This window comes from Coregonus lavaretus (genome assembly GCF_964263955.1).
Source record: "Coregonus lavaretus genome assembly, chromosome: 8".
NCBI lineage: Eukaryota > Metazoa > Chordata > Actinopteri > Salmoniformes > Salmonidae > Coregonus > Coregonus lavaretus.
The window spans coordinates 30887865-30899636 of record NC_139995.1 but is presented as its reverse complement, the minus strand read 5'-3'; the positions used below and the strand labels follow the sequence as shown (position 1 = coordinate 30899636).

Below are 11772 nucleotides of genomic sequence, written 5' to 3'. Positions count from 1 at the left end.
CTGTATTTGCTTTAATGTCCAAACATGCAAGCAATATGTGTTTGGATTCCAAATGTCTCAGAGGGAAATAGCCGAATGGGTATATCAGGTGAAAAGAGACCACAGTCCAACCATATCAATGTCCAAGGTATATCTGGTGAGTATAACAATTCGTTTTCAATAAATAAGATATCAGAAGAGATTATATTTGGGTTTTGGAATCTCAATTAATTTATAGACATGAGTTAATGTATGTCACATTGTGCATATGAATGCTTTGGGTAAAAGCATCACAGTACACAGTGCTTTAAAAATGTTCTTACTTTGTGTTTGGTGAGTTCTCTCTGCGAAGCTCAAACAGCCATCTATCATGTGACTGAAGAGAAACACAGGTCTCATAATTCTGCTGCTGTGTACTCTAGCTCTGTGGGCCAAGTTAGTCAGCGCAGGCTCCAGCTTCCTCAGCCCCTCCCAGAAACCACAGGTAAGACAGGTAATATGTAGCAGACGTGTGTTTGTGTGTAAGGTTTGTGAGTTTTGTGCAAAATGTGTGTGTGTGCATGCGACACTGTCGCAGTCTGGCGAGACATTGAGAGCTTTGCGAGCTGTTTGAGGGTCCTCTTCTCCAGGAGGACAAACACATTACCGTGAGTAATCTCTGCACCAAGAACCAAATCACGCATGAAGTCTGACACAAGAGACTATATGGTGAGTGGCCCAATTCTAAATTGGCCATTAGATCCTACGCCTATGTTTTGAGGGAGCGTGCAATTGGCATGTGCTCTTCATGGATAAATCCCGGTTTCAACTGTACCAGGCAAATGGCAGACAGTGTGTATGGCGTCATGTGGGCGAGCGGTTTGCTGATGTCAACGTTGTCAACAGAGTGCCCCATGGTGGCGGTGGGGTTATGGTATGGGCAGGCATAAGCTACGGACAACGAACACAATTGTATTTTATCGATGGCAATTTTAATGCCGAGATACCGTGATGAGTTCCTGAGGCCCATTGTCATGCCATTCATCCACCGCCATCACATCATGTTTCAGCATGATAATGCCTGTCCCCATGTCGCAAGGATCTATACACAATTCCTGGAAGCTGAAAATGTCCCAGTTCTTCCATGGCCTACATACTCACCAGACATGTCACCCATTGAGCATGTTTGGGATGCTCTGGATCGACACGTACGACAGCGTGTTTCAGTTCCCGCCAATTTCCAGCAACTTCGAACAGCCATTGAAGAGTGGGACAACATTCCACAGGCCACAATCAACAGCCTGATCAACTGTATGCGAAGGAGATGTGTCACGCTGCATGAGGCAAATGGTGGTCACACCAGATACTGACTGTTTTTTATTTATTATTACAGTAGTTACATAGCAAGAATAAAGTAATTTCATGTACATTACATCTAGATAGATAGTACTTATACATTATACATCGTGTTTTTAGTCATAACTACAGTGAGGGAAAAAATTATTTGATCCCCTGCTGATTTTGTACGTTTGCCCACTGACAAAGAAATGATCAGTCTATAATTTTAATGGTAGATTTATTTGAACAGTGAGAGACAGAATAACAACAAAAAAATCCAGAAAAACGCATGTCAAAAATGTTAAGGGGACAGGACAACTTCACCGCATCAAAGGGACGATGGAAGGGGCCATGTACCGTCACATCTTGGGTGAGAACCTCCTTCCCTCAGCCAGGGCATTGAAAATGGGTCGTGGATGGGTATTCCAGCATGACAATGACCCAAAACACACGGCCAAGGCAACAAAGGAGTGGCTCAAGAAGAAGCACATTAAGGTCCTGGAGTGGCCTAGCCAGTCTCCAGACCTTAATCCCATAGAAAATCTGTGGAGGGAGCTGAAGGTTAATAATAATAATAATATGCCATTTAGCAGACGCTTTTATCCAAAGCGACTTACAGTCATGCGTGCATACAGTTTTGTGTATGGGTGGTCCCGGGGATCGAACCCACTGCCTTGGCGTTACAAGCGCCGTGCTCTACCAGCTGAGCTACAGAGGACCACAGGTTCAAGTTGCCAAACGTCAGCCTCGAAACCTTAATGACTTGGAGAAGATCTGCAAAGAGGAGTGGGACAAAATCCCTCCTGAGATGTGTGCAAACCTGGTGACCAACTACAAGAAATGTCTGACCTCTGTGATTGCCAACAAGGGTTTTGCCACCAAGTACTAAGTCATGTTTTGCAGAGGGGTCAAATACTTATGTCCCTCATTAAAATGCAAATCAATTTATAACATTTTTGACATGTGTTTTTCTGGATTTTTTGTTGTTGTTATTCTGTCTCTCACTGTTCAAATAAACCTAACATTAAAATTATAGACTGATCATTTCTTTGTCAGTGGGCAAACGTACAAAATCAGCAGGGGATCAAATACTTTTTTCGCTCACTGTATGCATCTGTTGGTCACAGATACCTTATAAAAAGGTAGAGGTGTGGATCAGAAAACCAGTCAGTATCTGGTGTGAGCACCATTTGCCTCATGCAGCGCGACACATAGAGTTGATCAGGCTGTTGATTGTGGCCTGTGAAATGTTGTCCCACTCCTCTTCAATGGCTGTGCAAAGTTGCTGGATATTTGCGGAAACAGGAACACGCTGTCGTACATGTCGATGCAGAGCATCCCAAACATGCTCAATGGGTGACATGTCTGGTGAGTATGCAGGCCAACTGGAACTGGGAAATGTTAAGCTTTCAGGAATTGTGTACAGATCCTTGCGACATCGGGCTGTGCATTATCATGCTGAAACATGAGGTGATGACGGCAGATGAATGGCACGACAATGGGCCTCAGGATCTCATCACGGTATCTCTGTGCATTCAAATTGCCATCGATAAAATGCAATTGTGTTAATTGTCCGTAGCTTATGCCTGCCCATGCTGTAACCCCACCGCCACCATAGGACCCTCTGTGGACAACGTTGACATCAGCAAACCTGATGTGGATGTCCTGGGCTGGAGTGGTTACACGTGGTCTGCGTTTGTGAGGCCAGTTGGACGTACTGCCAAATTCTCTAAAACGACATTTCAGTCGGCATGGCAATTGCACACTCCCTCAAAACTTGAGACATCTGTGGCATTGTGTTGTGTGACAAAACTGCACATTTTAGTGGCATTTTATTGTCCCCAGCACAAGGTGCATCTGTGTAATGATCAAGCTGTTTAATCAGCTTCTTGATATGCCACACCTGTCAGGTGGATGGATTATCTTGGCAAAGGAGAAATGCTCACTAACAGGGATGTAAACAAATTTGTGCACAACATTTTAGAGAAATAAGCTTTTTGTGCATATGGAAAATGTACAGTATGGGATTATTTTTCAGTTCATGAAACATGGGATCAACAATTTACATGTTGCGTTTATATTTTTGTTCAGTGTAATAAAGGACTAAAGAATTAAGTCTGCTTCGTATTAGATTTTGCCATGGAAAAAATATTGCGATACTGGTATCATCACAGCTCTAATAAAGGGGATACCTAGTCAGTTCCACAACTGAAGGCATTCAACCGAAATATGTCTTCCGCATTTAACCCAACCCCTCTGAATCAGAGAACAGTTGTTGGGGGTTAACTGCCTTGCTCAAGGGCAGAATGGCAGATTTTTCTACCTTGCCGGCTCAAGGACTTGAACCAGCAACCTTTCAGTTACTGGCCCATTGCGCTTAACAGCTAGGCTACCTGTCGCCCTAATAAACACTAAGCTACATTATACATTTTGTAAAAACTATTTTACATGATGATGTGCAGTGGGGGAAATATGTACAGTTGAAGTCGGAAGTTTACATACATTTACATTTTAGTCATTTAGCAGACGCTCTTATCCAGAGCGACTTACAGTTAGTAAGCCCCCCTTGGGAAACGAACCCACTACAGGCTACATACACCGTAGCCAAATACATTTAAACTCAGTTTTTCACAATTCCTGACATTTAATCATAGTAAAAATTCCCTGTCTTAGGTCAGTTAGGATCACCACTTTATTTTAAGAATGTGAAATGTCAGAATAATAGTAGAGAGAATGATTTATTTCAGCTTTTATTTCTTTCATCACATTCCCAGTGGGTCAGAAGTTTACATACCAAATACTAATTGAGTGTAGCATTGCCTTAAATTGTTTAACTTGGGTCAAACGTTTCGGGTAGCCTTCCACAAGCTTCCCACAATAAGTTGGGTGAATTTTGGCCCATTCCTCCTGACAGAGCTGGTGTAACTGAGTCAGGTTTGTAGGCCTCCTTGCTCACGCACGCTTTTTCAGTTCTGCCCACACATTTTCTATAGGATTGAGGTCAAGGCTTTGTGATGGCCACTCCAATACCTTGACTTTGTTGTCCTTAAGCCATTTTGCCACAACTTTGTTAGTATGCTTGGGGTCACTGTCCATTTGGAAGACCCATTAGCGACCAAGCTTTAACTTCCTGACTGATGTCTTGAGATGTTGCTTCAATATATCCACATAATTTTCCATCCTCATGACGGCATCTATTTTGTGAAGTGCACCAGTCCCTCCTGCAGCAAAGCAGCCCCACAGCATGATGCTGCCACCCCCGTGCTTCACGGTTGGGATGGTGTTCTTCGGCTTGCAAGCGGTCACCTTTTTCCTCCAAACATAACGATGGTCATTATGGCCAAACAGTTCTATTTGTGTTTCATCAGACCAGAGGACATTTCTCCAAAAAGTACGATATTTTTCCCCATGTGCAGTTGCAAACCGTAGTCTGGCTTTTTTATGGCGGTTTTGGAGCAGTGGCTTCTTCCTTGCTGAGCGGCCTTTCAGGTTATGTCAATATAGGACTTGTTTTACTGTGGATATATACTTTTGTACCTGTTTTCTCCAGCATCTTCACAAGGTCCTTTGCTGTTGTTCTGGGATTGATTTGCACTTTTCGCATCAAAGTACGTTCATCTCTAGGAGACAGAACGCGTCTCCTTCCTGAGTGGTATGACGGCTGCGTGGTCCCATGGTGTTTATACTTGCGTACTATTGTTTGTACAGATGAACGTGGTACCTTCAGGCGTTTGGAAATTGCTCCCAAGGATGAACCAGACTTGTGGAGGTCAACAATTTTTTTCTTGGCCGATTTCTTTTGATTTTCCCATGATGTCAAGCAAAGAGGCACTGAGTTTGAAGGTAGGCCTTGAAATACATCCACAGGTACACCTCCAATTGACTCAAATGATGTCAATTAGCCTATCAGAAGCTTCTAAATCCATGACATCATTTTCTGGAATTTTCCAAGCTGTTTAAAGGCACAGTCAACTTATTGTATGTAAACTTCTGACCCACTGGAATTGTGATTCAGTGAATTATAAGTGAAATAATATGTCTGTAAACAATTGTTGGAAAAATTACTTGTGTCATGCACAAAGTAGATGTCCTAACCGACTTGCCAAAACTATAGTTTGTTAACAAGACATTTGTGGAGTGGTTGAAAAACAAGTTTTAATGACTCCAACCTAAGTGTATGTAAACTTCTGACTTCAACTGTATATGAAAAAGAGTCGGGTGCATATGAGGATGTGCAGAGAGTGCAAAACCCTTTATTACACTGAACAAAAATATAAACGCAACATGTAAAGTGTTGATCCCATATTTCATGAGCTGAAATAAAAGATCCCATACTGTACATTTTCCATACGCACAAAAAGCTTAAATCTCTAAAGTTTTGTTCTAGGCTGATCGTGCAGGGTGCATAGTCCATGGAAGTGTGTGTGTGTGTGTGTGTGTGTGTGTGCCTGTCTGGGCAGGAAGTAGGGTGCGTCTGTCTCCAGTAGGATGCGGTCGAGGGGGATCTTGCGGATGGCGTCGCAAGCCTCATGGGCCCTGGGGTAGGTGATGAGGACCGTGAAACCCACACGCATATTGGGAAACTCCTTCCGGAAGTGCTTGATCACTGGGTAACTGTTGGTGAAACAGTGATTTTGTAGTCCCGGGGCACACACTTCTTCATGATCACCAGCATGTCGTCATCTGTGTCCCTGCAGTGGATCACCAGAGGTTTGTTCATGGCCACGGCCACTTTCAGCTGACGCTGAAACACCTACACGGGGGCGCCAAACACACAACACCATCAATACCTCAACCAAGCAGCAGCTTCTCAAATACTTGAATGGGTCAGTTGAATGAGAGAGGGGAAATTAAGGCCTGACCCTGACCGTACCTCTTTCTTTCTGCCTAGATGTGTTGATGGAGTTCTTGTGGGTGTAGTCCAGGCCGATCTCTTCCGAAGGCTATGCTTTAGGGTGTCGCATGGCCATTAGAATGCTGCGCTCATGGACCTCCGAGTACTCCTTGGCGAAGTGGGGGTGGCACCCGAACGCACCCCAGACCAGCTCCTCCACCAGCAGCCCCTCCCACAGCGCCTCCCGCACAATGATCTGAGGGTTGCAGAAGTCCTGAAACTCCGGCGGGAAGCTGCTCTGGTGCAGGCTGCGGAAGCGGGCAAAGGTCCTCCGGAAGCCCAGCTTGCCCCACAGCATGTCCAGGTGGCAGTGGGTGTCCACGAAGCCAAGTTGGCTCGCCCTCCGCTGCGAGGGGTCGCATCCCCAGATAGGCTCCGCCCCCACTGACATTCTCCTAGTTGTAGCGCAGTTGTCATAGCAACCGGAAGTGGAGGAGGAGGGAAAGGGCAAGGAGGGGCCGCCGTTAGAGTACCTGCGGGGGGTCTGGTCAGGGGCGGTAGGGGCTGGAGAACAGGGGGCGGACTTTGGGGGCGGCAGGCGAGGCGTTACTAAGGGAAGCAAAGGGGTCCAGGGAGGAGAAAACACTGCTGGGTGTCCCGGAGGGAGGCGGCTGTGCACTGATTGGCTTACTCATTACATTACTCGCATAAAAATGTTGGATGGAAACCTGGCTACTAGCCTCGTTTCCAACTTTCGGAAACCTGGCTACTACCCTCATTTCCAACTTTCCATCCACAGTTTTTATGCAAGTAAAGTCATACCATATATATATATATGGTATGACTTTACATATATATATGGTATGACTTTACTTGCATAACAACTGTGGCTGGAAAGTTAAACGAGGGTAGTAGCCAGGTTTCCGAAAGTTGGAAACGAGGGTAGTAGCCAGGTTTCCATCCAACATTGTATATATTACAGCTGTGATAGAAACAGGAAGTTTCGGTACAATTTTATAAAGGTGGACAGATCATCATGGTGTGATCTGTATGTGTCAAAATTAATTATGTGCTTAATGGCGGTAGAAATGCCAAGCGCAGATTTGATATAATCACCATCATGTCGAAGTAGCCTGAACTTGGAGTCATGTGATAATATAGGGTGTTCAACCATAAAATTATTAATTAATTCAAGGTTTATACAAATATGTCCATTCAATAGAACATTCTGTCAGTAGTCCAAACCACATGTCTCTACCATATATGGTTCAAAAGTTACCGACGATGTAATATTTAGCATGTTTAGAGTGAATGGAATGTCATCACAGGCATGATCAAAAAGTGCTAACTGCTCAAAATAAGTCTGTGGCGCTGCTCTGCCGCAGAACGGTGTTAACTTCGAAAGTCAACTGACAAACTAACTAGTGGCTGCAGGTTTGTGAGTGAAAACATCGGCTTTTTCTAAATGACATCTGCTGAATACAAAACTAAGTAGGGACTAAATATATATTTATTTACAAAGCTAGCATACCATTTCAATATCCACCCTCGGGGAAGGCAATCTGTTCCTGTTTTCATTGTGTATTTCTGAGTCTTTCCCTTTAAAATGCCATAGAAACGGCTCCTCTCAATGTAGATTGATCGCAGTTATAGGCAATGAAAGCCAAGGATCTGGATGTGAAAATGAAGGTATCAAGTTGATTTTGATTGGTCCAACCAGCGGAAACGCCTCCAAATGGTACCACCTCACAACACCAAATATGGAAGAAATACAACCAAGACCGGTGCAGTCTAAACTAGCAACGGTCACAGCAAATGAATGTTCTTATTTAATCAACACTGCCAAGTACAAGTATATTAAGGTTATAATATTGTAGAGAACAACCTAATGATTAATTACATGTCATTTATAACGACGTTTAGACATATATTTCGTGGTACCCTCTTGAATTGCCCCGTTTTTCTCTACATTATACAGCAGTGAGTGAACGCCCTAGATAATATGGTGTATGGTCCTCCAACAACGACTCGGGAAACCATGCAGTTTATTAGGTTACAGATGAAATAAATTATGAACGTCACAGGGTGGTGAAATTGCACGGTGATGAGCTTAATGCTGCTTTCCAATAAATATCTAGGGTCTTATTCTGGTAACATGATGATCGATGCTTGACTGCCGTTTGACAAATTGGATGGAAACCTAGCTAGTGAGGATGTATATAATTAAATTATCTCATAACGGTTATGATAGATGGAAATAAATCCTGAACAAATGGTACTTGGAAGTTTACAATCTTGGCAACATGTATAATGACTCGTTTCAGAATAGGATTTCTGGGGAAACACAATAAACCCCTACAATAACAGAATCTACTCTGAAGTCCTTTAATATTATTCATAATTTTCATTTATTTTATTTTTAGCAGACGCTCTTATCCAGAGCGACTTACAGGAGCAATTAGGGTTAAGCGCCTTGCTCAAGGGCACACCGACAGATTTTTCACCTAGTTGGCTCGTGGATTAGAACCAGCGACCTTTCAGTTATTGGCACAACGCTCTTAACCACTAAGCTACATGCCGCCCATTTACAAAGACTGATTCATTCACACACCAGAGAGCATAAATAAGTAATGATATAAAACAAATAATAAAATACTGACAGAAAAAATATGTATGAATACAGTAGCAAGAATCCATGAAAGATAAGAGTGTTTCATCAAACTTCAAACATTGAAAATAGCAACAGATTCTCCTCCTTCAAACTCTTGGTAATCCCAGTAAGGTCTTGTAGGCTCCAAAGCTGTGTCCATGACCTAAAGCAGAGGCATTACATCATCATCAGTCACCTGGCTGGCTGCTAGTCAACATCATCTCCAGAGACAATCCATTCTATCATAACTCACAGGCATGCTGTTACTCTAAAATATAGGCATGGCTTTGGGACTCTCAGTCTGAAACCCTTTTATGGAGACACCAATATGCACTACTTCACAACACATTGTACTGATGATCAAATCCCTTGCAAAGTAGGCAAGTCAGAGAAGACAGTAGTTCTATCCAAACTGTATGTTAGCTGATATTTAAATGTATATTCTGGCCTCTGACATTGCTCGTTCTGATATTTCTTAATTTCTTTCTTTACATTTTTTTGATTATGTGTGTATTGTTTTGTATTGCAAGGTATTACTGCACTGTTGGAACTAGAAACAAGCATTTTGCTGCACCTGTGTACATCTGCAAATCTGTGTACACAACCAATAAACTTTTGATTTGGTATAGGCAGTAATACTGTATTCCCTGTAGTGTTAAACCATGGCATCTGTGAGAATTAATTTACTAACCTACATGAGTCAGATACATTTAGACAAGGGATCTAAGAAGAGCTAAAGCAGAGGGAGGGAGGGAGGGGGTTACAACCAAACCCTGCAGGAGAAGAAGGGATGGGGATTAGAGAGCCTGAAGCAGAGTGAGGGATGGTGTCAACTCTGTAGAGCAGAGGGAGGGATGGTGTCAACTCTGTAGAGCAGAGGGAGGGATGGTGTCAACTCTGTAGAGCAGAGGGAGGGATGATGTCAACTCTGTAGAGCAGAGGGAGGGATGGTGTCAACTCTGTAGAGCAGAGGGAGGGATGGTGTCAACTCTGTAGAGCAGAGGGAGGGATGGTGTCAACTCTGTAGAGCAGAGGGAGGGATGGTGTCAACTCTGTAGAGCAGAGGGAGGGATGGTGTCAACTCTGTAGAGCAGAGGGAGGGATGGTGTCAACTCTGTAGAGCAGAGGGAGGGATGGTGTCAACTCTGTAGAGCAGAGGGAGGGATGGTGTCAACTCTGTAGAGCAGAGGGAGGGATGGTGTCAACTCTGTAGAGCAGAGGGAGGGATGGTGTCAACTCTGTAGAGCAGAGGGAGGGATGGGTGTCAACTCTGTAGAGCAGAGGGAGGGATGGGTGTCAACTCTGTAGAGCAGAGGGAGGGATGGGTGTCAACTCTGTAGAGCAGAGGGAGGGATGGGTGTCAACTCTGAATCAGACGGCGGGATGGGTGACAACTCTGTGGAGCAGAGGGAGGGATGGGTGTCAACTCTGTGGAGCAGGGGGAGGGATGGAGTTAACAGGGTTTGTCTCTGCAGATCCTGGTGGCAGCTTTATAAATATAACAGAGATTAAAGTGTAAAGGTTGAGAAGGCCAGGGACCTGAAATGAAAGAGACTTAAGGAGGGATCTCATTCCCCTCTCTCTCTCACATGTGTATGTGAATGGTACACAGTCCTGTGTGATATAGGTTATGTAAATGTATGTAACCAGGGAGACATAAGAGGGGAGAAGACCCATGGGGCGGCGCACAATTGGCCAAGTGTCATCCAGGGTAGGGGAGGGAATGGCTGGCAGGGATGTAGCTCAGTTGGTAGAGCATGGCGTTTGCAATGCCAGGGTTGTGGGTTCGATTCCCAAGGGGGGGGCAGTATGAAAAAAAAAAAAAAAACTACAAAAATTAATGTATGCACTCACTAACTGTAAGTCGCTCTGGATAAGAGCGTCTGCTAAATGACTAAAATGTAAATGTAAGACAAATGCCTGTTTATAAGACGCTCACATTTAGGGGCCGCCTTCTCGATGGGCCAGTAGCGGAAACCCCTCCTGGCACGCTCGTTCCTGTACTGGAGCTGGTTTTGGAGAGAGTTGTTACCCCCCAGAGTACTATGGGACATGCCTAGAGGCAAACAAAACAGCATGACATGAGCAAATTTGTCTGAGCTCAGTTAGATCATAGTTTTGATCAAGTCATTATTTCTGTCTAACATATCATTAAAATCAATAGGAACCCTGAAGAGGATATACCTTGTGCCTTAGAAGTGTTAGGATCATTAGGAGAAGCCTCAGACATTTCTTGAGTCAGTGGAGGAAAAAGGTGGCCGTGCAAACCAGCCGGACCCATCCCATACACTTGAGGATCTAGGAACATGGGCAGGGACAAACAATATTCTTAATGCAAAATATTATCTTTATGTTTTTGGGGAACTCACCCCAGCACAGTAGACCCTTATTTCAACCTACCAAGCTACCAACACATTGGACCATAATACCCAGCCTAGCAAGAAGACCTACTGTAAGAAATCCCAGTCACCAACTGACTACATACAGTGGGGGAAAAAAGTATTTAGTCAGCCACCAATTGTGCAAGTTTCCCACTTAAAAAGATGAGAGAGGCCTGTAATTTTCATCATAGGTACACGTCAACTATGACAAAAAAAATCCAGAAAATCACATTGTAGGATTTTTTATGAATTTATTTGCAAATTATGGTGGAAAATAAGTATTTGGTCAATAACAAAAGTTTCTCAATACTTTGTTATATACCCTTTGTTGGCAATGACACAGGTCAAACGTTTTCTGTAAGTCTTCACAAGGTTTTCACACACTGTTGCTGGTATTTTGGCCCATTCCTCCATGCAGATCTCCTCTAGAGCAGTGATGTTTTGGGGCTGTCACTGGGCAACACAGACTTTCAACTCCCTCCAAAGATTTTCTATGGGGTTGAGATCTGGAGACTGGCTAGGCCACTCCAGGACCTTGAAATGCTTCTTACGAAGCCACTCCTTCGTTGCCCAGGCGGTGTGTTTGGGATCATTGTCATGCTGAAAGACCC

At 43.9% G+C, this 11772-nt stretch overlaps 1 protein-coding gene and 1 long non-coding RNA gene across 2 annotated transcripts; both read right to left on the bottom strand.

The window, feature by feature from the left end:
* Positions 1-5641: 5641 nt before the first annotated feature.
* On the bottom strand, positions 5642-6581 carry LOC311134007 (putative deoxyribonuclease TATDN2; the record flags this gene model as incomplete). Its single annotated transcript, XM_084167621.1, is given in 4 exon segments — positions 5642-5929; positions 5932-6049; positions 6170-6214; positions 6246-6581. Coding segments are annotated over 4 exon segments (762 nt in total). The 3' UTR covers positions 5642-5666.
* Positions 6582-8629: 2048 nt separating this feature from the next.
* On the bottom strand, positions 8630-11200 carry LOC311133379. Its single transcript, XR_014613587.1, has 3 exons — positions 10965-11200; positions 10720-10836; positions 8630-8943 (listed from the first exon to the last, which is right to left on the bottom strand). It is a non-coding gene; the product is annotated as an uncharacterized lncRNA (long non-coding RNA).
* Positions 11201-11772: the final 572 nt, after the last annotated feature.